The sequence below is a fragment of the Sturnira hondurensis genome, unplaced genomic scaffold, assembly GCF_014824575.4.
Source record: "Sturnira hondurensis isolate 20B ecotype Veracruz unplaced genomic scaffold, ASM1482457v3 Scaffold0006505, whole genome shotgun sequence".
Classification (NCBI taxonomy): Eukaryota; Metazoa; Chordata; class Mammalia; order Chiroptera; family Phyllostomidae; genus Sturnira; species Sturnira hondurensis.
In genome coordinates, this window is record NW_028079136.1 from 3,417,164 (window position 1) to 3,444,924 (window position 27,761).

Here is a 27,761-nt window from a genome sequence, read left to right on the forward strand (position 1 = left end):
CTCTGAACCTTCTCCCCCTCTCTTCCCCTCCCACTCCCCCAGTGACAACCCTCCATGTGATCTCCATTTCTGTGATTCTGTTCCTCTAGTTGTTTAATTAGTTTTTTTTTTTTAGGTGTGGTTGTCAATAACTGTGAGTTTGCCATCATTTTACTGTTCATATTTTTTATCTTCTTTTTTTAGATAAGTCTCTTTAACATTTCATATAATAAGGGCTTGGTGATGATGAACTACTTTAACTTGACCTTATCTGGGAAGCACTTTATCTGCCCTTCCATTATAAATGATAGCTTTGCTGGATAGAGTAATCTTGGATGTAGGTCCTTGCCTTTCATGACTTGGAATACTTCTTTCCAGCTCCTTCTTGCCTGCAAGGTTTCTTTTGGGAAATCAGCTGACAGTTTTATGGGAACTCCTTTGTAGAGAACTTTCTCCTTTTACTGTTTTTAAGATTCTGTCCTTATCTTTAATCTTGGCTAATGTAATTATGATGTGCCTTGGTGTGTTCCTCTTTGGGCCCAACTTCTTTGGCACTCTCTGAGCTTCCTGGACTTCCTGGATGTCTATTTCCTTTGCCAGATGGGGGAAGTTCTCCTTCATTATTTGTTCAAATAAGTTTTCAATTTTTTGCTCTTCCTCTTCTCCTTCTGGTACCCCCATGATTTGGATGTTGGAATATTTAAAGATGTCCTGGAGGTTTCTAAGCCTCTCCTCCTTTTTAAAAAAATTCTTGTTTCCTCATTCTGTTCTCAATGAGTGTTTCTTTCTTCCTTCTGGTCCACACCATTGATTTGAGTCCTGGTTTCCTTCCCATCACTGCTAGTTCCCTGGAAATTTTTCTTTATTTCACTTAGCATAACCTTCACTATTTCCTCAGAGTTGCTAAGCGACCACACTCGACCAATCTGATAGGTTGGCTATCTCTTGGTCACTTAGTTGTATTTTTTTTTAAGCTTTGATCTGTTCTTTCATTTGGACCTTTTTTTTTTGTCTCCACATGCCCGTTACATAGTAAGGGGCCTACCATATATTTCTATTGCTGCATAATAATATATGCCAGTAATATTCTATGTATTTCATTTGTATCAATTTCCATAATTCTCATTATAGCTTTAAGAGTTGCTACTGTGATTATCCATTTTATGCCTAAGGAAACTGAGCCCCAGAAGGTGTTCCAGAAAGCTGAGGTCAATCAGCTGTTAAATGGCAGAGCCAGGACTCAAGCCCTGGCTGTCGGATTCCAGAACTTCAGCTCTTAGCCACTGGGTCTGGCATTCCATTGCCAAGATGTACCCTCATTTGCTTTAATTAATCCTGCGTGATGGACATTTAGATCCATTACCCCTTTTTGTTGTTGTTCGCTATCATAAACAAGGCTGCAATCAACACCCTTGTACCTACTATATCAGCCTACATTTGTCTAATTCTTCCTATTGGATTAATTCCTAGAAGTGAAATTTCAGAGTTAAGTGGTATGAGCATTTTAAATTTTGATACACATTGCCAAACCAATAAAAATGTTGAATTAATTTACATTCCCACCAGCTGCATGTGGGAGAGATGCCATTCTCTTCTCACCCCTTGGCACCACTGAATCTGCTCTGGCAGAGGCCACTGGGACCTCCTGACTTCCAAATCTGACAGCTCTTTATAGCCTCCTCTTGCTCAGAGCTCTGCCACATGGACCGCTGTAGACATGCCCCCCTGAAAAGTCTTCCTGGGCTTTTCTTGGCTCTCCTCTCTGGCTCTCCTCTCCTATTTCTTTGGCATTTGAAATCTCTTCACCGCCCTCTTCCCTATGTGAATGCCATGCATCCACGGGGTCCTGGGTTCTCCCCTTTTCTTCTTCTTGCTCCAAATGCCCGTACTTCTTAGTTATGGCAGTCTTTCTTAATGGCAGGCCATCAGCCATTCCCTCCTACTTCCTTGTTAAAAGGACCCCAATTTTGTTCAAGGCTTAAAGTGTCCAGCCCCAAAGAATGAATCATGAATGATCTAAGCCAATCATGGCTGTCCTGTTCCCTTCTGTGAGTTACAGGTGCCTGTGTGACCCAGTTCTGGCCAGTGATACCCAAGGAGAACTTTGCCCTGGAGCTTCTGGGATTTTCTTGTACAGAACAGAGATCTGTGAGAAGACCGTTGTCTCCCCACAAGCCTCAGTCCTATTTGGAATGCTGCTGGGGAGGATAAGACACTTTGAGTTAGGACAACCGTTCTACAGGCCAGGAGAGAAAGGCCAAGTGAGTCGCAGGCGACCTGTCCAGGGGCCCAACATCAGTGAGCTACTGAAAGAATGCTGAAACTACTCATCTCCAAATTCCTTGCTAAACAATAAAATAGTCTATGAGAAGAGCCTCAGATGGATTTTATGTCCTTATAGCCAACTATTTCCTAACAAACAGATACATAGAAATCAGCTTAGCCTAATTCTCTACCTTGATGGTGGCAATGCAGCTGTCTCTTGAGCCTCAGAACTATTTACAATGATAATAATAACAATAAATATTCACTAAGTATCTGTTATGAGTTAAGAACTGTTCTAAATTGTATACACCATTTAAACATCACTACAATTCTATAAGGTTAATGCTAAAGACCTATTAGTATCTTCATTTTATTAATAAGGAAACTGAGGGACAGAGGGATTAGGTAACTTGCCTAAGGTCATAAGTCTACGTGGCCAAGCTAGGTCTTAGGGTTCCTATGCCCAAATATGATGTCACGCTGCCTCTCAGCTACCTGGATTACTAAAGAGAACTTGAATTTAACATGTCCCAAATGGGGCCCACCCTCTGTCTTCCTAATAAATGGGCTCCTCCTTCAAACCCTCCCTCTTGATCACGGCTCCTTGGACCTGTGCTTCTCTCTTCTCTTCCACATCCAAGCAGTCACCCCCTGCTCACAATTCCACCTTCTGAACCTATTCCGAACTATTCCACTGTCCTAGCTTACAGTAAGTTCCTAAGGAATGCTGGCTGCTATGATCAGGCTCTTTACAACTGAGCTACTTCTGCTGTCTTGTCTTCCACCATCCAAAAGCTTCCCCCTAACTGCCTAATAGAAATTTAGATAGAGGACCTATTCTTGGGAGGGAGAGATCATCACAGATTACTATAGTTTAATATAAACTCGTGTGTGATAGACAGGGTTCATTTGTTCAAAGTCCTCTTGGTGTCCCATTGTTAAAGATGGCCTAGCAAATATTTATTTACCGAACATTTGCATTTCTACCTCCATGTGATTGCCCTCCTACCCTTTGAAGTCCAAAACCGCAATGTCCACCCCCATCTTTGTCCTTAGCTCCAGACGGCATATAAATCTCAACTGCCCAGTGCCTCCCTGGGTCCCATATTCTCGTGGTACCCCTGAATGTACATCTGTTATAAATTTTGGATATTTTCTCTTGTTCATCTGTCTCATGTTAATTTGATTATTAGCCTAGCCAGAAGGACTTAGAAAATTACTTTTTTGTGCCCTCACACTTCCATTCGAATACCTAATTTTATAAATATATGGAAAGGCAGCACAGCCCCATGAGATACACTTGGCTCTGCCACTTACTGGTTTGGTACCAAGTTGTTCAACCTCTGATTCTTTATCTGTGAAACCTGGATAAAAACCCAGTTCTGTTTCCATCACAGGGCTATCACTGAGCTGAAATGAGAGTGAGTATGAACACTACTTACACCCTGCTAAGTTCTCTAGAAATATGAGATGAATTTTGCAAAAGGACCAGTCCATATTCAACCCGGGGGGGGAGGCTTTATTTATAGATGGGTAACCAAAACTAACGCAAATTAAGCAAAATTGAAAATCTCTCAGTTAATGCTTAGTCTAGAAACAATAATATTAATTTAAAAACCACATTGCATTGATTTCTTAAATCTATTTCATTATTTGGCTTCATTTACTAAAGGGTGAGACTATTTTATTGAGTTTTACTATTTTTATTTGTGACCTCATTGGTTTTCAACTCCATGAAAATGTTTTAAAGAAATAATATCATTGTTTTGGGGCCTTGGATCCAGTTATACTTGGCCATTTGTTCAGTCTCAACCTGAAAAGTGGTTTGTAATATTTTCATTAATAATTAGTACTTAATAATTAGTACTGGAGACTAAAATTACATATCTCATCTGAACATAGGAAAATGCAACATGCATGAGGAGGGCCAGTGCCTATGAAACGGGCCTGACACTGGTGCTGAAACCTACAAAAATCTCCCTCAACACCAGCAATCCCTGGGCACCTGCGAACGGGGTCTAAAGCTTGCTTTGCAAAGCTGCAATGCTGTGTGTCCACTTGGAAGCAAAAGTCTGCTGATCTGCTGTCAGCTACTGCACAGGGCACATCGGTCTTACTGGCTAAAGGCAGTGCCTGGCATTTAGTGAGTGATCAAGCAGTGTTGCTGAATTGAAATGCAAAAAAAGGGCACATTACCTTGTGGAGATTAAAGCAATTGTATGAGTCAACACCAAGCTTCCTTTCTTTCCCAATTTAAGTCACTACTAAAATGGTCATTTTAAAGTTCTATTTAAAAAGGATTAATTTTAGGTTAAACCGGATATGAGCTATCTCAAATTCTTTTTTAACAAGATTGAGCATATATTTTTCTTTTAATGTGAATATAAAAATATAACAGAAAATAAATCCTGCTACTCTGAAAATTTACTTTAAAGCGCCCATTAGCAGTAAGTGAACAGTATGTTCATTTGACCACTAATCAAATTTAGAGAAAGCATAACCAATGCCATAATTACATGGGCCCTTTTCCAAATAAAAGAATGACTAAGTTGAATGTTATTTTTCTATAAGTGTCTACCTCGATGCATAGACTTTTGCCTTCTTGTTGAACACAACACAACAGACAGAAACAGCAGTGCCTGAAGCTGCTATCGGAGCCCGTCCCCTTCGTTCCTTCCTCTTCCCCTTCAAAAATATTTAACAAGAATCAATCCCAAGATTTTTGGACCCCAAGGGCTAACTCCTCTACTGCCCATCCCTTTGCGGCCATCTGTACTCGACCCACGAGAAGGAAAGACAGTGTTGCCTGACACTTTGGAGATCCCTCCTGGAGTCCTGGCAGTGCGGACATTTCCCCAGTCTGCTACAAACAATTCACTTGAGGCAAGTAAAGTCAATGGTGACCCAGAACTTGCATATTTCCCGAGAGGTGTCCCTAAGCCACAGCACTCCTGGTTCACTGCACTTGCTCCACTCCTAGCAAGAGCTGTTGCTAACCAGCCGCCATGGATACACAGTGAGACACTTCCGATTCTCTTTTCTTCTTTGGCAGTGGAAACACAAAGGCTTTATTACTGAGCTTAAATTTATCCATTGTTGCAAGTGTCCATCAACCAAGTCTATGAACCAATTCACAAATTATCCAAAATGTTAAGCATATTCATACCCCTTAATATACTAATTTCATTTCTGGGAAACCATTTTAATAAATTAATCTAAAACATAAAAAAAGAGCTTTTCTGGTCAAAGATTTTTTCCTAGCATGTATAATAATGAAAACCAGGAAGTAATCTTTAAGCTAAGCCTCAACAGAGAAAGGTTAAGTGGACTATTTTCTTTTTCTTATTAAAAATGATGTCTATATTCCGGTTTCTCTTCAGATCATATAAATCTTTTGCCTTTTAAAAATGATGTCCACCCAGAATTCTGCTGCTTTAAAAAATTCACTCTCCATATATATAAGCAAGTAGGTAAACACACGCATGTGTGTGTAAACAGGTTATTTTGATTTGTAATAGAAAAAAGTTTTTAAAAAAGCAATGTACATATACGGCCATTGACAGTAACTTCAAAAAATAAAATTTTTAAATTTCAAACATCTTTGTTTTTACAACAAACAGGTGCTATTTTTATAATTAATTAATACTTTAAAAAGCTATTTAAAAAGACCAAAGCCACCAATCCGTGTGAGTGGAGGCGAGCCTCCAACCTGGTCCCTAGGAAATGTTCCCTGAGTTTTGTGTCTCTTGGTTTACAATCAAAGTCATGGTGGGTGTTCCTTCTTTTACTCCCAAAGACACAGCATGAAGTTGCAACGTCTGGTGCAAAGGATTCCTGCCACCTCCCACGCACACTGTCACCCCAGCTTGTCCTTCTTCCTCACTGTGACAGGACACAGCATCCAACCCTCTCCTCCCATACTCCAGGTAACCTCCAACAGTCGACCAGAACTAACATACAAGACAAAACCTGCCATAGTTTCTTGAGTATTTGAAGTCATTGAGGATAAGAGGCATCGATGATACCGTTAACAGTTTACCTGGGGTGAAGGAATCCTGCATTTCACGTGTATATCTGTTGTAAGGAGCATTCTGATTTCTGAGTACAATTTAAAAGAACTTTTTGGAAGCTTTGGAATGCTGGTCTTGCCCTCCGTGATGCGGCAGCCTGTCCTTTCTTTTCCCACGCATGGCATTCTGAGTGTTTGCCGACATGTCACTTACTGTTAAGAAGACATGGCATGGACACAGTCACTGGGCTGGGCCCACTCATTCCACTTAGCGTGGGCCTTCTGCCTGGATCTGTCTTCCCAGCCTGCAACTTACTCTGAAGGAGAAGCAGGAACCTAGGTTCAGATGGAGCAAACTGACTTATTAACATGTGTGAAATTCCATTTGGAAGATAGAGTTGCTGTTAGAAACGGACACATAGGGAAAAGACGTAAGAAATACCAGAACACACCTCTGCAACAAGGCAGGATATGTACATAGACATTTAATATTTCATAACTAAGGAAGGGGACAGCAAAGATAGCCACCCTTTTGTTCAACAAACATGTTATTTAACTATCAAGAACTAAAATGTGTGCTGGACCCTGGGGATCCCAAGTTGATTAAAACATGCTTTGTCCTCAAGGGGCTTGCAGTCTAGAAGACTGAGGCAAAGAAGTGGGAAGCAAAGTGGAATTCATCTGAACCAAGGACAGTGGCAGCCTCCGAGGGCATGGCTTCACCTGGGGTTGAGGAGGGGAAACAGGAGGGGCTTCCCAGAAGAAGTGAGCTGAGTCTTGGAGAGGAGTGAGCGTTCACCAGGCCAACGCTCTGAATGGGTTCCTTGAGCTGCTCAGAAGACTGCACGCAGCACACGGAGGATGCACTCAAGAAAAGGGCGCTTTCCCCTGCACACAGGATACATGGGGCCTGAAAGTGAGAACATGCTCGGCACCATTAAGTTATTCTATGAGGGAACAGGTGTTAGTCTGGTTCCCAGATGTATGTCACCAGGATCAAGAGCTGACCCACCTGTGGGATCTCGGACACATTGCTGTGGCATGGCATCCGCCTCCCCAGTTGGGCCCTGTGGCCCTGGGGACAATGCCAGGGTGGGTGTTGGGACTGAAGGTGCCTGTCAGCAGGCTGGGTCTTCTTGGGCTGCAATCACTGCTGGCACAATGAAGCTTTGCAGCAATGTGTTATCAGGTATAGGAGTTGGGAGCACTGAATGCTGGGCCTCTGGAAGGCTGTCCAGCAATGTTTGAGCCTAATTCAGTAAGTCAGAGACTTGATTCAAGGTCAAATCTAATTCAAGGTAAGGAAGGGAAGAAGGACTGACAAACTCCTACCTGTGGCCTATGAGTCCCCCATTACCTGACCCTCAACCACCTGAGTCAGTTGGAGGTACCTCACCATCCTACATTTATCCACTGTATACTGGCCAGACTGCTGAGCACTTTCCAGGCATTATGTTGCTGCCTCACACCTCACACCCTCAGCAGAGTCAAATGCTTTTTCTTTGGAGCTTTCTGAGCAGAATCAAACCCACAAAAAGGAGCTGAGATGACTGATGTCTGCCCTGGGGCTGCACGTACTTCTCACATTTTATGCATAACATTTGGGTCCTGGTCTGTCCTAATCATCCACACAATTAGGAGAATGTAATTCATTCTTAAGGGCTCCCCATTCAAGAAAGAGACTGGTTTGTTATAAGAAACATCGGGATTTCTTAAAGCTGAGATCCTATTATGACTTTTATCAAGGATGTTCTATTCCCCTGGCTGGAGGCCAACTGCATCTACAATAGACTGAATTCTGAAAGATGAGGGAAACACAGGCTCAAGCCCAGACAGGTAGCCTAGAGCAGGGTGAGACAGTGACAGTGTGGTTTAGTGGAAAGAGCATAGACACAGGACATGAAGCCAACTTAATACTGGGTCTAGAAAAGGAAGATCATCACACCTGACTTACCTGCCTCAGTGAGTTTGGGGTGCTGTAAACAGATGCACAGTACTCTACTGAGAAACAGGCTCACATTGAGAATAGTGTGATCATGTTTCCCCACACACTCTGCTCACGTAGGTTACCTGCTTCCTTTATGTCAACAGTTTTGTTTGTTTGTTTGTTTTCCTTTGGGGGAATCTAAACTTTCCTTCTTCTCCCCCAGTTCCTTTTTCTTCTTCATCTAGTCTCACCTTCTGCTCACATTCCCCCTCAAACTCTTCCCTCTCTACACTTACCTCTATCCACACCCATCTTTCACAGATGTACCTCTTCCTTTCTAAAATGAGCTCCCAGTCTGCTCTTAACCCATGCCCCTCTCATCTCCAGATGCTAATCCTCTGGTACCTCCAATCTTCCCCGTCTACCATGTTTCGCCAACCATCTAAGCCTAAATAACCAGCCTGTCTTGAGCTCCCAATCTAAATTTCCAGCCCTCTCTTCTTCCTGTCTCTGATCCAAGCCTCAGCTTTATTCCATTATCTATTCATTTATTCCTGCAATGCTGACTTATTGGGCATCTTTGTCAGACAACGCGCCAAGCACTAGGCACCATAATGGCCCCCATTCTCTTCTGCTGGAAAAGATGGCTATTATCAGGCAGTCATCAAATAAAAACATAATTATAGCTGGGGAATTTTCTACAAAGGAAATCTATGTGTGCAATGAAGACATATAAGAGCAAATAAGGGTGCTAAGGAAAGCTTTCGCAAGGAAGCAACTTGCAACATACAATGCTAAGATCTGAAGACTGAGTGGGTTCAGTGTTCTAAATAATGAAAACACATTGATTTACAGAGGCCCTGGGGCAGTAGGGAACTTGAAGTATTCACGGAAGACCAGTGTGTATTGAACCCAGGGAGTAAGGGGAAGATGATGAGAGAAGAGAAATAAGTAGGGGCCGACCTCTAAGCTGTTAAGGAATTTTATCTTCTTCCTGGAATTGGTAATATATTGATTATCTCTAACGATCCTTCAATAAGCACCGGACACTTATCTAGATGCTAGGGACACAAGGAATTCAGCAGAGAATGGAGCAAAGTCCTGATCCCATGGAGCTGACACACTGGCCACACAGCCACAGAAGGTGCTCAGCAAAAGTGGGTGCAGGGAGGTCACCGTGACGGTCCAGGGGAACATGACAACAGACCGGACTAAGACTAGGCTGAGAAGAAAAGAAGCTGGTGAGTCAGAAAGAGCCTGAGGAAGTACAAGCAGTAGGACTTGGTGGTGGATTGGTCAGGGGATGGGGTGCCTGTTTATCCTGAGATTTTGGTTTTGTTTTAAGAGGGACTCCTGAAGGAAGAGCTATAAAACTTGAAGGGAAGGATCTGAGAGGAAAAGTCTGACTCACTGGACAGAAGGGGTTAGTGGCCATTTAAAGTTCCTGGGAAGGCAGGAAAGTGCCCAGAGCTAAGTAGAGGAGTTAGCCTTAGAAGGTAGGGTTATTCATATTCCCTCACTTTCGTAGGAGGGGTGGTGAGAGGTTTATTAACTTGATAACAACACGTTTAGTAGTTCTGGTCCAGGAATTTCCTTCTTTTTTTTTTTCCTTATAGAGAAAGAGACAAGGGCATTTGATAAGAGAGATGTGGGAAGAGGTGGAGAAAAGTGAGAAATTACAGAACTTCAGCAAAAGGGAGGTGGGACAGAGAACCTTCCAGAGTAATTTAGTCAGATTCTCCGGCAGGCTGAGGGCCCTTCAAGATTCATGTTCCTAAATGGGTATGTGTGTTAGGTGGAAAATGTCCCCCCCAGAATATATTCACTTCCTAATTCCCAGAATTTATCAATATAACCTTATGTAGCAAAGTATGTGATCACTTTAAGAATCTTGGGAAGAGACATTTATCCTGGATTATCTGGGGTGGAGGAAGGTGAGGAGAGCACTAAATACAATCACACGTATCTTTAAAAGAGAAATGCAGAGGAAGTTTTGAGAGAAAGGGACAGAGGAGAAGGTGCTAGGAAGACAGAGCAACAGGAGTCACGTGGCTGCGAGCCCAAGACTTCCGGCAGCCACCAGAAAGCAGAAGACGTGAGGACCAGACTCTCCCCAAGAGTCCCCCGGAAGAAGTGTGGTCCTGTTGACACCTTGGTTTTTGGCCCAGTGACACTGATTTTAGACTTCTGGATTCCAGAACAATGAGACGATGAATTTCTGTTGTTTTAAGCCACCACGTTTGCGGTGATTTGTAACAGCAGCCCTACGGAACTAAGACAATGTCTGTCTGCCAATCTGCACTGTAGCACAGCTTTCTCCAAGTTCAAGGCTCAGGTACACGCACAAAGTAGTTATGTCGCCACTAACATAAAAATATTAAATTGGTATTTAGGCAAACTCCTACACTAGGGTCCAGAAAGACAGCTGTACAAGTTCAGGTTGCTTTGGAAAGAGGTCAGAAGGTGTGTGTGAGCATGTATGTCCTCATATGGGCACATGGGAAGAAGCCCTGGATTTCAGCTTTCTTTGGGAGGTCAAGGGGCTGAGTGTGAGGGCCAGAATCCTTGTCATTTTGTCAAAAATACAACCGGTTTTAGGGCTGAATTTAAAAAGAAACTGACAGCAAGTTATTAAATGCCTACCATGTGCCAGGCACTGTGCTAGAGTTGAACAAAGCAATGTCTCTACTCTCGTCGTGGAGCTGACGGTGCAGTGAGGGAAAATGGCTAATGGATCAGCAAGGATACACCAGGTCAGGTGGTGAGAAGACAAATGAAGAAAATGAAAGCAAGCCCTGGCTGGTGTAGCTCAGTGGATTGAGCGCAGGCCTGCGAACCAAACAACCGCAGTTCGATTCCCAGTCAGGGCACGTGCCTGGGTTGCAGGCCAGTTCCCAGCAGGGGATGCGCGAGAGGCAACCACACATTGGTATTTCTCTCCCTCTCTCCTTCTCTTCCCCTCTAAAAATGAATAAATAAAATCTTTAAAAAAAAACGAAAGCAAGATAAATGGGATTAAACTGATGGGGATATTGTTTCCTAAAATATGGTGGTAAGTAGACCATTTGACAGAAAATGATGTGTGAGCAGAAACTTGAAAGAAGTGGGGGTGAGACTTGTGGATACTTGGTGGGAAGCATCTGGGTAAAGGGAAGAGGAAAAACAAAGTCCTTGAAGCATGAACCCGTAGCTCCACTGAGGCTACAGGCTCATTCAATCCACAGACGGCATAAGGCTGTGAGGGTAGTAATTAACTATGTGGGATAAAAGATGCCAAATCTGGAAAAAGCGGGAAAGGCTGGTGAGATGGGTCATTTTGAATAATCAATTTAGCAGGGTAAAAATCCAAGGTCTTGAACTTTATTCCAAGAAGATAATTAATTACACAAGAATGGGATTTGCAAGCTGCAGTTCAGTAACCACATAGAAGAAAGAAGGGAATTCCTTCCGCCCAACACTCATGCCTCTCCCAAAACAAAGGACTATGGGACATCATGTATCAGCTGGGGGTCAACTGGAGGGACAGTTTCGTGTCTAAGGGAGAAGAAACCAAGACAAAGTAACTTGGCAAAGGTTATACATTCTCTCTAGAAGTACGCTGAGTCAGGCTCCTACTCAAACTCCTACTTGGTCAAGTGCAATGGAAAGTGATATAATAATATATATCAAGAGCCTAAATACTATTTGATTCAGAAACTTGAGACTCTATCCCACGAAAATGATCTGATCCACTCACTTTTTAAGATTTAACTATCTTAAAAAGTAGCACTGGCTTGTATGGCTCAATGGCTTGAGCGTGGCCCTGCGAACCAAAGGGTCACCAGTTCACTTCCCAGTTGGGACACATGCCTGGGTTGCAGGCCAGTTCCCCAGTAGGGGGTGTGTGAGAGGCAACCACACATTGATGTTTCTCTCCCTTTCCTTCTCTCTCCCTTCCTCTCTCTCTAAAAAAAATAAATAAGTAAAATATTTTCTATAAAAAAGCAAACATGTTGGCTTAAGTAAAACCAGAATTGAGATCCATCCCATAAAAACAGTTAATCTGGAATGGAGGCTCCTTGTTTTCATTTTAAAGATGAGGAATTGCAAAGCCACACAAAAATTTATTGGCATTTTTAAGCTACTTAATACATGCATATAAAAGTTCTTTCGGGCAGTAAAAGTTATATATGGTCTGCTAAACAATTCTATAATATATTGGAAAATAATATATTGAAAATAATTTCCAGACCTTTAGAAAAATAGATGTGGAAACAATGCTAGTTCCCAAACATGAGGTCGGCTAATGCCAGCGAACAAGTGGGCAGGGCCAGAAATCCCAGCAGCAGTCATCCATCAGTTTGGAAAATATTTATCCGCAGACCAGTGTGCCAAGCGTGGGTGAGATCGTGGGAATGCAGAGGTGTCTGCAGCCCAGATTTCTGCCTCTTTGCAGAAACTTGCAGGACAATAGGGATGTAACGCATCAGAGTCACACGGTGAGTGAAGAGCTAGAACAAAGGGATATACCTAGTGTTTGAGAGATCAGAGATGGTGCCAGGGTCTCAGACTCTAAATGGAATGGAAGTAAGGCCTAAGTGTCAGGAGGCACAGAGGCGCTGGCATGTGAAGGGCCGGGACCTGGAAGATGAAGGATGTGGCAGGAGACGAACCTGGTGTGGTCCCAGGAGCAACCCAGAAAGGGTTTCAGGCAACCAGGTAGGCGCTGTCTGTCTGTCTCTCCCACACATCTGCCCCTGAAGCTACGAAAGATGCTCAGGAGAGGAAATGGCACAGACCTCAGGTATTTACTCCTTGATCGCTGCCTTTGATTGGCTCTGTGTCCTTTGTCACACTTTTAATTCTCTCTGTGTTACCTGGCCTATAAGATGCAGATAATAATAGTGCCTACCCCCAGGGATGGTCTGAAAATGACAGAAAATTGATCCATTGGTTTGGCAAATATTTACTGAGCATCTGTTGTGTGTCAGGCACTGCGCCCAGCACTAGGCGTGCTGTCGTGAAAGAAACAGACAGTCCCTGTTCTTCCAGAACTTAGAACCAAGAGAAAGAGACTTAAAGTAAATGAAACAATTGGACTGTTAGTACCTGAAGGTGACTGTCGTGGTTTCTGCCACCTACCTGCTCATTCACAGGTGTGGGGCCTTTGTCAAAGTGTAATTTGAATGTATTTTTCAGTGCAGCGGCTGTGTGGCAATAGATCACAATGCAGTAGTTGAGCCCAGCCAAATAGCTAGCACCCACATGGGAGAGTTTTGTTTTTGTTTACTGGGTATCATTTACCCAGCAACAATAACATTTTTTATCCTACTTTACGGTTCTCCCACTCATATAACAGTGAAGAGAGAAGCCTGCCTTTCCCCTCACCTGGTGGAGACCTACAGACAGCTGGTCAGTGACACCTAAGCTGAGCTGTCTGCCCAGGTCCACAGAAGGAGGCAGTTTGTGAGTCAGAGGACACAGACACGGGGAGAGCATGTGCGACGCTGCTGGTTCAGGAGGAAAAGGCACGATTGACAGGCCATCATGTCCAGGCCCTCTGTTGGGCATTTTACATAAATTATCTCATCTGATAGTCAAAATTAAGCCACTTCGCCACCTATGCCTAGCTGGCACAGGCAGAATCTGAGCCCAGGTCTGCTGATTCCAAAATCCATGCTCTTTCCACACATCTTTCTATGAATAGAAAAGGTAAACTAGAAGTGGAAGCATAATAAGATACACGGTCCTTTTTGAGGAGGAAGAACAGCCTAAAAATAGGGATGTTTTCTGTTGCCATAATAACCTGTGCGGCTACCGCTGACACTGTCAAATCCAACCGGCCCCTCTGTAAAGGAAGGGGGCATACACACAGGGCAAAAGTATGTTCATGGTGGCATTGCAACATACTTTTGAGTTAATAAAACTATTGTAATAACCACCACCTTCATGTCCTTTTCAGACAAACAACTAGAAAACTGCTTCTGCCCACTCCTGTATCAGAAGCATGTTACCTGCACAGGGGGGAGAGAGAGAGAGACACTTTAGTTTAATTCCATAATTTAAACTTTGAAACTAACAATAAGGGAATATATGAGGGGGACCCCCCAAAACTGGAATTATCTTCTGGAGGGCAGGCCCCTTGTGGTACAGGCTTCTCCACCTGGGTGAGTGTTCTAGGAACCCATCTGTATCAGTGCACCAGCTGGCGTTGTTGTGAGAGTCTGTGCTCAGCTTCGGTTGAATATTTTTTGAAGACTCTTTCAACGCATTTGTCCATTTCATGGTGGGTGATTTACAAGCACACCTGCCCACACAGCGCTGAGTGTTCAGCAGGGTTTGACCAAAACCAGCATGACCCTCCCTTTCCCCACTGCCGGATCTGGCCCTGAGCAACTTTTTTTGTTTCCCAGGATGAAAAAAGTCCTCAAAGGGAAACATTTTACTGGTGTGGAAGAGGTGAAACAAAAAAAGACAGAAGCACTAAAGGCATCAAAATCGACAAGTTCAAAAACTGAGCAGTGGAAAAACCTTCGCAGTAGGTGTATTGCATCAAATGGAGAGTACTTTGAAGGTGACAAAAGTTTAAAAATGTAAGAACAAATACACAGTGTTTTATAAATAGATTCCATTTTGGAGGGTTCTCCCTCATACATGCTGACGAAGATTATGGGTTAAGATATTCATTGCAGTGTTTTTAGAAGTAAAAGTAGAGAAAAAGAAAAAAGGAAAACTGGAACCCCTGTCTTGCCCAACATAGAGAAATGGCTGAAAAAACTATAATTCAACAGTATAGTGGAGTGTTACAGGGTCATTAAAATTCACGTTGTGGAATAATATTAAATTGCATATGAAATATGCTCATAATATAATGTTCACAAAAAATAAAACAGATTATAAGACCCTATATATAGTATGGTTCCAAAATTTTGTTGAAAAATATTATATATATGCATATATATATATATTTAAAATCTGGAAGGAAATGTACCCAAATGTTAACAGTGATTATTTCTAGGTTAAAAGACGATTACTTTTTATTTCTTCTGTATCCTTTATCCTTTTCTATACTTTCCCATACAAAACAAGTGTGTGCTCTGCTGAAGAGTGATGCTCAAGCCTTCCTGAGGAGTCTCGTTCCCAGACTCAGAGCTTGTCTGCTCAGAAAAAAAACTGGCTTTCGTCCTTCCTGCTGGCAAACACTGGAGACCAGAGCTGTGGAGGCTGGAGGACCTAATGTCCGCCCCGGGCACTCACAGGGCACGCTGCATCTCCTCCTTCTTCCAAGTTTCAGATAACAATTTTAAAAAGGAAACTCAGTGTTGAACAGGAAAGAGGTATTGACATTGCTTTTTAAATGTATCCTTTTGATGGTTCCTTTAGGATGCAACTCCACAGAAGCAGGTTACATTGAGTGAGTTTCTGAAGGGCAGGGGCAGGCATGGTATGTCATTCATCCTGTTTCATTTATTCACTCACTCATTTAAGAAAACTTTTACTAGGCCCTGGATGGGCTCCATGCACTTGCCAGAGAACATAGAGAGAGATGTCAAAGCAGGGCAAGTTTTAAAATAGAGGTGTGATGAAAGAGAGGAGTGGCCTTCACACACACCCTTCACCTCCATCCCTTGTCCACTTGCAAACTTCCGTCACCCAAAGAGACAACTCGAATGTTATCTCAGTAAATGTCCTTCATATTCTCCCAAATCAGCACTCACTCCTCACTTCCTGCAAATTCTCTCATTTGCACGCATACGCACGCAACGATTATAGCACCAGCATGCCGCCAAACAGTTCTTTGCAGACAAGTCCCTCTACTCTGTCACATGTAGGAAAGGAGAAGTTCCCTGAACAGATGAGACCACTCCAATATCTAAGGAAATAAATATCTAGGCTCTCCTGGAATTTATTTGTAATCCACCAGTATACGTAGCATACCAGGGTTGGGAATTTCTAATACCAGTGACCGTGCCTTAATTATTCATATCCATATGTTCAGAGCCTAGAAGATTGTCTTTCAAATAGCTGGTAATTAGTGTGTTCATTAATTTAGTTCAGCAAATATTTATCGAGTGTCCACCCCGTGCCTCCTGCAGTGTTAGTTGTAAGAAATACACTGGTTAACAAAATAGATTTGGTTTTGCCCTACAGCTTGGTGGGGCCAGGCGATATTAAACAAATAAAACTATAAACAAATATACAGCCATAAATTGTGATTTATGGAGGAAAACTCTGAAGGAAAAGTACAGGGTTCTATGAATATTTGTTTATTATATGAATAAACAAATGAATGAATAAAAGAAAACACTATATTGTAGACTGTGATATCTGTTCACTAGAAAGGTGTACTTTGTAGGGAAAGAAAGAGAATATTGTGGGCTCTTGCAGGATGGATTAGGAATCTTAACAAATAATCTGACTCCTGTGTGCCGCTCCTATGATGCATCCTAAGACCTTATCAGTTTCCATGGTCCTATCTCATGGATGAACTTGGATTCTGAACTTACATACAGGCAACCAAAAATCCTGGGGTATCTGTGTCCTTGTTTGTTTGATGTGCTGCCACAGACCCCAGGCTCTCTTCTTGCACTCTTTATTACCTCCCAGAGAGGCCATCCTGATCACCCCATTTGAAATTCGGATCGAGGTAGGTGACTTTCTTGTTTTCTCCATTAGCTTCTCACTAGATTTGGTCCATCAAGTTGACCTGCCCACATCCTGAGGTGCTCAGTCCTGATATGGAAATACATGTTCCCCTTTGCGTCAGTGGGTGTGGCTACCACAATGGGAGGTCCAAGCTCAAGTTGTTAAAAAAAGTGCCGAGTGCAATTTTTTTGGAGGGGAGGTTGTGTGAAAATCACCTTTGCAATGCGCATAAGTAACATAAAAATGCCCAAATCCTTTGAATTTTTAATTACACTTCTGGGAATCTATTCTAGCAAATAATACCCAATAAGAAAAAAACTTTTATGCAAAAATCTATTTTTACTCCATTATTTACAACGGTGAAAGCCAGGTGAAAAAATCCTAAGATCTTATAAGGTACAGGATTAAACTTAGGTGACTATAACAAAAAAAAAAGTTTTTTTATAAATGAAGAATTCTTAAGAATAGGCTTGCAACAGCATTTTACTTTTTAAAAGGTGTGTGAAAAACTCTTAGCTTCTCATAGGTTTCAGACCCATTAAATGCTAATAAATATTTATTGTTAATGAAGAGATAATGCAAATAGTTTCGAAACAGGTGATTAAGAATAGAGAATAATTAGCTCTTTAAAAAAATACTTGTTTGTGAGGTATGATAAGGGATCTCAGGCAAACAGCCCTTTATAATGAGTCTTTCTTCTTTTGATTGGCAGACTGTTACCTAAACTAGTTGAAGCAATATGCCTTCAATTAAAATTAAATAAAGCAATAGTATGATAAATTAGCAGCTTAAAGTTCTGCCCATTAATATTTGAGTTTCTACTGTGTGAGAGGCATAGTTCCAGGTGCTGGGAATATAGCAGCAAACAGGATAGATAAAGGTCCCTGCTTCGTGGAGCTAATAATTTAGAGGAACTAACCAGGTAATACTCAAATCAACAAGCAGAATACATTGCATGTCAGGTGACAATAAAGGCCATGGGAAAAAATTAAGTGGGGAAGAAGGACAGGGAATCTAGCTCAGGGATGGAAACAGGGAGGAAGCAAGGAGGGAGGAGCTTTCAAATCAGGTTGTCAGGGTGGTCTCCCTGGAAAAGGGGCATCTGAGCAGACCTGACGGGGGCGGGAGAGTGAGCCAGGCAGTTGGCTGGGCCGTGAGCATTCCAAGCAGCAATTCGTTTTTAGCAACACAGTTTTAAAGGGTGGGCGGGTTACTTTTGTGCAGGCAGCCAGGCTCTGCATTCCTTGTCACTTTGAATTAACCACAAGTATACCCAACCGGCTCATCAAAGAGAGACTCCTGTGTCCCTCCTGTCTGGCAGCCAGAGACAGATCCCCTAGCCGCTGCCAACCCTGCCACACTGGACCGTCCCCTGGAAGCAGAGAAGGCAGCCTCACCTCCTCTTGGGCCCTCTGCCAGAGTGGTGAGAGTCATAACCTTTACTTCCCTGTATGAAGCAGCCCCGGTCCCTTCCCACTGAGTCTAAAGGGGCATTAAGGTTCACTTTTGTTGTCTCTCTACCTGGCGAGCCTGGATTCTCCGTGTGAGGGGTCACTCATTTAAAAGCAAAATCACCTACTCTTAGAGCCACTTTTAGAACTAAGAATGTAAACTTTAACCAGATTCAAAGAGTATTAGAATTTTGTTGTTGCTGTTAAGGCCTCAAAGCTGTCAGGTTTAGAGTGAGGGTGTTAATAGAGAAGTATATCTAAATTCAAGTTAATCACTACATATATATTTTTAAAATTACAATGGCCTTTGTCATTTCTGATTATCTACTATGCATGTCCCAACTGATGACTTGCTGACTGTCTACCACACCTGTTGGCCGCAGGGGTAATCTAAGGTCCAGTGACAAGGAGGACACTGTATGCTGCGTGAGGGTAAGACGATGTCTGTTTTTCTCACCCTCAGGTCCCCAGTGCTGACCTCAGGGCCTGGACACAGTAGGACACAGTCAATGCTGTGGGTAAATCAATGACTCCAAAGATGACAGCTTTGGTACAGAGAGAGAACACTTTTCTGCCAAAGTGGGAGAAGCATAGAGACCACCATGTCTGAAGCAGGAGAGGCAAGACAGAAGCATGAGCACCCTCTAACGTCTGAGATGATGGGAACCCAAGTGGAGTGCACGTTCAAGGCACAAGGTAAGGTGGGAATGGGATGAGATGAAGTGAGAGAAAACCACCTGGCACAGTGTTTGTCCCCTCTCCCTCCCATAGATGTTACGTTTATTGGTCAATTTACTTCACTTCTTGGAGACTCAGTTCCACCACCTGGAAAATGGGGATAACTATACTAGCCTCACAAGATTGATACAAGAGCCCAGTGAGAAAAAGTATATAAAGCCCCAGGCATATATACACTTCCACCACAAAAAGTCATAGTACACTGTCATTTTCTCACTTAACATTCGCACATTGAGAGGCCATGCACACCGTGGTCGGAAGCAGGGCCCTGGACTGCCTGGGTTTGAATCCCAGCTTTAGCACTTACAGCTGGAGGATCTTAGGGATGTTACTTAATTCCTCTGTGCCACAACTTCCTCATTTGTGAAAAACAGAACAATAATGCTTAAATCGGTTAATAAATGTAAACCACTTAGAACTATGTCTGGCACACAAACATTATTATGGTGCACTAGGCATTTTTCATACTTGTCTCCATGTTGATCCTTCTAGGGCTGGTGGAAGCAATGAGAGGGTAGACAGGAGCAGACTGATATGTTGGCATGGTGATGGAGGAGCTCATGTTGGCTGGGCGGGGTCTGTGTCTCTTTTCAGCACTGCTTCTCAAACTTAGTGTGCATTGGTTTCATCCTGAGGTTAAAACACAGGTCTTGGGGGCCTGACCCTCAGAGCTTCTGGTTCGGTATGTCTGGGTGGGGCTTGAGATCTTGCATTTCTAACAAGTTCTCAGATGATGCTGACGCTGCTGGTCCACAGACCACACCGAGGACCACTGAGATGTAATGAGAAAAGATGTCAGAAGTGCCAAGAGAAGGAAAAAGGAGGTATGCATAAGAAGAAAGAAGTTCTGAAACAATTCCAAATAGGACTGAATTATGGACACTGGTAGAAAGAATAATTTGGTTATTCACTCAATGAATACTTGATGCCCACTGTGAGCAGGGCCCAAGATTTAACTGAGCAGAAACAACAGTGAGTTGGAGAGGACTTCCAACCTATAGAATTAAGACAGAACAGCATTAAAGAATGAGAAGCCATGTCCCCACAGGCCTAACTCTACATTCTATCCCCATCTGGCCTAACTCAGGCATCATTTTTTAAAAACGTTGGTAGAATATACATAACATAAAATTTACCATTTTAACTATTTTTAAGTGTACAGCGCAGTGGCATTAGGTACATTCCTATTGTTGTGCAGCCATAACCACCATCGGGAATTTTTTTCATCTTCTCAAACTGAAGCTCCTTACCTGTTCGCCAATAATTCCCTAGTCCCCCACTCCTGCATACCCTGGCAACCGCCATTCTATTTTCTATCTCTATGAATTTGACTTTCCGAGGTACCTTATATAAGTGAATCATACTATTTGTCCTTCTGCAGCTGGCTTCTTTCACTTATCATAATGTCTTCAAGGTTCATCCATGTTACAGCATGTGTCAGAATTTCCTTCCTTTTTAGGAAGGAGTAATATTCCACTGTTTGTATGAACCCCATTTTGTTTACACATTCGTCCATCACTGGACTACTTTGGCTATGGTGAATAATGCAGCAATGAACGTGGGTGCACAAATACCTGTTCAAGTCCCTGCTTCTAACTCTTTTGGGTATATACCTCGAAGCATCATTTCAAAGCAGATAAATTGTGTTTGGGTGAAAATTAAGATCACACTCCCCTATGCCATCCCCAGCCTTTTTTTTTCTTAGAACTTTACCCCTCCTGAAACTCAGGTACCCAGCTCTCTCTCAGCTGCCTGAATCTGATAAATCATCCACACCTCCAGGTAAATTGGCACAAGGACCAGGGAGATATATTTTAATGCTCTATGGGTTAAATGCATGCATGGATCTTCCTGTCCCTAAAATGGAAAACTTACTGATGCATCGTTAGGACACACCTCTGCCTGGAGCTTATTCAATCCTATAAGGAAGAGTTTCTAGAATCAGACAGGTGATAGAGGAACCTGGCCTTACTGTTTACGAACCATTTAGGCAAATGATTTAATCTCTCTCATTTCAATTTCCTGTTCTATAAAATAGAAATAAAAGTTCCTATCTACTTCAGTGTTTTGAGAAACTAAGATAAAGCAAGCTAATTAAATTAAGATAAACCATGATAAGGGAAAGCACTTCACCTACTGCCTGGCTTACAGTAAGTGCCAACAACAAGAAAATACTGGCTGTCGTTAGTATTATTATGGGGTAATTCCTACAGATATGTGCCAAGAAAGTCCCTGCCATCTAGGTCCATAGAAGGACATTACAATGAGCATTAGTATTAGCAGACTTGCTAGGCCAGAAGCCCAGAATCCTAAAAAATGGACATTTTTTTAAAAATCACAGGATTCAAAATTACAACCTGGCCACAGAGATTAGAAAATATTTTTGGATGGGGAAGACACTGCAGGGCAGGGTCTTCTGTGAAGCCTGCAAAGAACATCAGAGTCCCCAGCAGCCAACTATGGGTCTAAGTAATCTTCCTTGGAGTTGTTCTTTTTCTTTTGAGTTTGCAAATGCTGGATAGAAATGGACTGCAGAACAATGGAAATTTGAGATGAGTAATGGTTACAGAAAATTTGGCCAGGCTCCCTCCTAGGATCACCCCAGTCCTTCTGGGATGTGTTCCGACAACTTGCCGGCCTCTTTTTAAACCTCTGAAAGGGGATGATGTTCCCGCCACTTCCCCTGGAAGATTATTCAACAGTGAAATATGACTCACTGTCAGAGCCCTTGCCTTCGAGATTCCCTTTCTTCTCCTGACCCACTTTCCTGGTGCTGTGCTCTTTTGTACAAAGTCAGATGAAGCCTCTCCCACCCCCGCCGCCCAAGATTGCTCTGTGAGGACTGACATTTAAAGACCATTACCACCTCTTAAACTTAGTCCTGTTCATTTAGCCAAGCAAAGCATATTTAATTCTTTTAATCTTCTCCTATAAATCAATCCCTTCGTTCCCTTAATAGTCCTTCTGCTGTGCTTTGAACTCCCTCCAGTCTGGCCATCCTAAGTTCTTGTTCAGTTTATACGTGAGAATTGCCAGTCAATCATGAAATGGCTCTATGGGAAAAGCAGCTGGGCTTCGCCCGGGTTCCAAGTGCTCTCTCAATGTCCTGGACTGTGCTGCCCAAAGGCACTATGAGCCCTGCCTGGCAGCCAATCTCTTAAGGTACGTTTGAGGCATTTGCTGCGTACTCCATCATGGGTCTTTCAAGTAGACCTTGCCCACCCGGTCAATGGTCAAGTCAAGGGAACTGCACAAGAAGCCACCTCAGACACTTGCACTTCTCATTTCACTCAGTCTTCTCTGTTTGTCCACCTCTCAGTCGGCTCCTACCTACCAGGGCAATAAGGGCCACTGGATAAGCCCAGGAAGGACCTTACCTGAAAGGTCCCAGCATGGTCTTCTTCCTTATCACCCTCTCTGTTTTCTTTGAGAGCAATTAATATGAATCCTCTGAAGTAGGAGGGAGGAGCAGCCGAAAGTGTCACTGTGGAGAGAGAAGAAAGCAGATTATAAGCATAAGAATCAACTGCCTTTTATTTGCCAAGTGGAGAGACGTGAATTCTCCATCAGCATCTCAGACTTGTGGGTTAGAGGGGCAGCGGGCGGTGGGAAAGACTTGTCCAGTTAAGTGGTGAGCTCTTACTCTCTCCACTCAGCTCCCTCTTACACTTCTAAGCGCCCGAACTGCTATCTCAGGAATTCTTGTGGTGAGTTCTCTCCCAGTAAACCATGGTTTGATAAAGACAGTCCCTGCTGAGTGACTCAAATCTTGACAGTTATCTAGTGATACCCTTCCATTAGATCTGCCCGAGGGAAATGTAGCAGCTCACAGCACAGACTGGCAGAGACCGCTGTGTGTTCTCCAAAACACACTTCCTTTCTCCTGTGGGCACTCACTCAGCTGAACCACACTGCCAGCCTCCCTTGCAGTGAGGTGGAGAGCGTGGGCAGACAAGATGTGTGCCACTGCCAACCTGGCCCGTGCAAACTTTCCACATGATCCTCCTCTCTTCTTTCCTGTCTCTGCCTGCCAGACACAGGAGATCCAGCAGAGTAGTCTGGTGTCCCAGAAGAAGGAGCCACAAGATGGAAGAAACCTGGGCTTCTGAAAAACCACAAAAAATCACTCACTGACCAGAGACAATAATGTAGTGCTGGAAATAAACTTATATTGTGGGATTTTGTTATGGCAACTGGGGTTATGAGTTCTCATTATGCTCACTCTTCTCACATTTACCCAGAAAACTATGTTTTCATTGAAATCTAGATCAAGTGCCTTCTTGGGAATGACAGTCATTCTTTCCCGTGTATCCCCAATGTCCTGGGATGAAAATCTTTCATTGTGAATTTGCACTGAATTGAAATTCTCTTTTTACCTGTCTTCTCCACTGAGCTGTCAGTTAATGCTGGAGAGGGACTGGACTTTAATTATCTTTGTATCCCTAGCACCTCGCACAGAGCCTGGCATCTGACAGACACTCCATTCAAGTTCCTTGAAATTGACATAAATCGAGGTTTAAACTACTTCACTGCATGACCAAAGTGCTAAAACTCTGGTCCTTACATGGAATTATAGATTACTAGAACCTCAAGCTGTCCCAGGTATCCTTCATTCCAGCCTTCCAACTCCACAGATAGGAAACAAAGATGCAGAAAGGTCAACAGACACTCCCAAGGTAGTATAACTACCCAGAGGCAGGCTTAGGGCCAAACCCTTTGCCACATTTAACACTCCCCCGACGGTTGCACACCCTGAGTATATTTGTCAGAGTATGCCTATCCCACAAGTGTTGATTATACTTAAACATTTTTGAAATGGTGTGTTTCTGTAGTGTAACAGTTGGCCCATCTGTATCACACACAGATGGCCCTGGGTTTGTGCCCCACGGGAGGAATGGTGTGGTAACGTTTATAGGGGGTTTCCAGTTTGGCTGGTCACGTAGGCAAATGTGGTACGTGAATCCTTTCACAACTACATTAAAAATACAACTAAACTACAGAACAGCCAACAGTCAGAACTGCCTGAAATCTAGCTGAATGGAAGTCTTACAACTATGAATGTAGAGAAAAAAGCAATATGGAGACTATTTGGGCTGTGGAGGTCCCCCCTGAGGAGGGAAGTGTCCCAGTCCCACACCAGGCCCCCGTGGCCTAGGGTTCCAGTGCCAGGAAGAAAAGTTCCCATAACTTCTGGCTGCAAACAACAGTGGGGATTGAGGCAGAGGGAGACAGAGGGCTTCTGGAGTCCCAAGCAGTTCCTCTCAAATGGCCTATGCACGGAATTACTTGGAGTCACTCACTCCCTCTGAGCTCCCACGCTGGGACAGCATTCTGAAAGAAACCAGAGACAAGCAGAAACTGAATTGTCCAGCATCAGGGAGAGAACTGAGGGTTGGCTTTCTGCCAATGACGAAAGTGCTGGCAGAAGCCATTTTTTCTTTCCTGAGACCCAGCACCTTCACACAGAGCTAGTAGGTGGGCCCCACATCTGAGTCTCCATCAACTTGGCTAACACTATTCGCCCAGCCCTGGTGACGACTCCCTGAGACCCCACCCCACCCAATCTGTGGGTCCACCCAAGTTTTTTCCAGTGGCTTATTGCTACAAATGGCCTGACCTGGCTCATGCTTCAGACTTTACTAACATCTTTCAGACAAGCAGCATCTGTGAAGGCAATAGACCTGCAAGTCCAGGATGCGCAGAGTCCCAAGCAAGACGAACCCAAAGGGGCCCACACCAAGACACATCATAATTAAAATGCAAACAGTTACAAACAGACTGAAAATCTTAAAAGCAGCAAGAGAAAAGCAGTTAGTTATCAATGAGGGAGCTCTCATAAGACGGTCAGCTGATCTCTCAACAGAAACTTTGCATGCCAGAAGGGACTGGCAAAAAATATTCAAAGTGATAAAAAAGCAAGGACCTAGAATCAAGATTATTTTATCCAGCAAAGCTATCCTTTAGAATCAAAGAACATACAAAGGCCTTCCCAGATAAGAAAAAGTTAAAGGAACCAGTATTACATGAAATGTTAAAGGTTCTTCTTTAAGAAGAACATAAAGAAAAAAAGGTCAGAAATATGAACAATAAAATGGCAATAAGTACATATTTATCAACAATTGAGTCTAAACAACAAAATAAACGAACAAGTAGAACAGAAACAGACTTGTAGATACAGAGAACAATGAGACAGTTATCAGAGAGATGGAGTTTAGGGGATGGGTAAAAAAGAATTTATTAGAGTGATCACTTAGTAAGTTATATGATGTCTAATCACTGGGGTGGACACCTGAAACTAATATCATATTGTATGTCAACTGTAATTGAAAAATAAAAATGTGATTTACAATTTTTTTAAATTAATTCACTTAACATCATATTTATGCAATTCCGATAAGCAATCCTCTGCTGAGGAGGGGCATTTAGTCTTCCAAATTCTCAAACGAGTTTCAGTCCTGAAAATGAAGCACCCTAAAACTCCAAAAACTAAAACTCCCATCCTGGATAATGTAGCAGTGGTCCATGAGCCAGCAATACTTCTCAGAGGAGAACTTCGAGACACAAAAATTGCAAATCTCATGCTATGATTGGTCAGTTCATCCCATAAAAGTAAAGGAGCATTCTTATTGGCTATTGATGTATATAAAAGGTCAGATAGAAAGGAAGGAAGGAAGTACGGTGGCAGTGGGGGTGGGATGCTATAAAATACAGTAAGAAAATCATGGTGCTCAGCAGTGGCAAGCAGAAAATGGTCATGATGTCAGATGAAAGAACTGATATCTCTGAGGGACAGACAGACATCCCCAGAGCAGTCTAAGGCTCTCTAGGGTGGAGTGGGGTGGCTTTTGAGGCCACAGTTCCAGAGGAAGGGAAGCAGACAATAGAGGTGCTCTGCTCAGATGTCCTCAAATTCATTGTTACTAGTTTAAAGGGACCCTGATGCTGATGTGTCTCTCTTTCTAGCAGTCAGCACCTGCGGCCCTCGCATCACTGGAGGCTGCTCTGCCTACTATGAAAGTCCCAGCTGCCTACGCCAGGGGAGGACAACTCTGAGGGGCACCTGCCACTTCAAAATGGTTTGTCAGGATCAAACTGAAACTCTTCTGAGGGACCTCCTATGGGGTCACATCCTGTCGGGGCCTTTGCCCTTGTCTGTCTCGTTTCTCTACTACTTTCCTGGTTTTCCCTGGGATCACTTCTTAGTAAGTCACTTGCGCCCAAATTCTCACCTGAGGGCTTATTTTATGGGTTAAGTTGTGTCCTCCAAAAATATACTTTGCAATCCTCACCCTTGTGCCTGGAAATATGACCTTATTTGGAACTATCATCTTTGCGGGTATAATTAGTTAACATGAGATCCTACAGGATTAGAGTGGGCTCTAAATCCCATAGGACGGGTGTCCTTAGAAGAAGCTACACAGAGACACACAGGGAAGAGTGCCAGGTGATGAGAGAAGCAGAGGTTACAGTGATGCACCTACAAGCCAAGGAATAGCAAAGACTGTCACCAGAACAAGGACAGCCACGGAAGAAACATGCCCTCCGAGCCCCCAGAAGGAACCAATTCTGCTGACATGTTGGTTTCAGACTTTAGCCTCCAGAGCTGTGAGAGAACACACGTCTGTTTTTTTAAGCCTCTGGTTTGTAGTACTGTGTGAGGCAGCCCCAGGAAATGAATACAGCCTGCTCTGGGGAGCCCAACCTCAGATGGATGGCCAATCCCTGCTGCACAGCCACTGGCTTCAGCATAAAGCTCAAACGCCATAGACTATAAGGAGTTTCAAGCTCAAACTCCATAGACTATAAGGCCCTCAGCCTCTGCCTCTCCAGCCTCACCCACCACATTCCCGTTTCCCGCCATACCACATTCCAGTCCTGGGACTCACTCGGGGGCAGTTTCCTGGAAAGCTTATCACGTCACCCTGCAGTATTTTTCTCCAGAGGCTACTCATATGTCTGCGATGTTCCACTTCCCCACTCCTAACAAACTCCCTCAAAAGTCAGCTTTTCACCTTTCGTGTGATGTGTCCTCTGATTTCACCATTAAGACCTGTGTACTCTTTTGTCTTGGACTCTGTTAATATTAAAAATAAATACCTATACAATGGGCACAATAATAGCACTTACTTCATCGTATTATATCAATTCACTCCACAAAAGTGAAGCATAAGTGAATTAATACATGTAAAGTCCTTAAGAACCATCTCGGCAAACAATAAGCACGTAATAAATATTAGCTCTTACTATTATCAGTGATGAGACTATCACATTAATTCTATTTCGTGTATAAGTGTCTGTTGGCCCGTTGGTAAGGCCTTCAAAGGCAAGAACCACTTCTGAGCTCAGCACAGTGATTAGCACAGAGTTGATATACAATTAAACGTACTTCACGGAATGGTAGGCTCAGTGTTATGAAGATGTCAGATCTTCTCAAATTGATTTATAGATTTGGTGCAATCTAAATTAAAATCCCAGCATGCTTTTACGATACTGATAAGCCTACTCTAAAATCTACACAGAAGTGCAAAGGGCTGAGAATATCTACAGTGATCCAGGAAGAAAGACAAAGTCGGAGGGCTTCTGCCGCCAGGTATCAGGACCTGCACACCTAGAGAGATGCAATCGGGTGCGAAAGCAAGGAAGAAAAATGGGCCAACTGAACAACGTGGGGTCCAGAAAGGTTTCACAAAGATATGGAAACTTGATTTATGATAAGAGATGTACTTCAGAGCAGTGGGAGAAAGACAGTATTTTCAATAAATGGTGC

At 43.1% G+C, this 27,761-nt stretch overlaps 1 protein-coding gene across 1 annotated transcript in view; it reads right to left on the minus strand.

Annotated features, from left to right (window-relative positions):
- Positions 1 to 27,761, minus strand: part of SPON1 (spondin 1) — a 270,328-nt gene that overhangs the window by 226,331 nt on the left and 16,236 nt on the right. Inside the window, exon 2 of the mRNA XM_037050019.1 lies at positions 22,372 to 22,478. Within this exon, the coding sequence (XP_036905914.1) occupies positions 22,372 to 22,478 (107 nt within the window). The remainder of the gene's footprint in view (positions 1 to 22,371; positions 22,479 to 27,761) is intronic.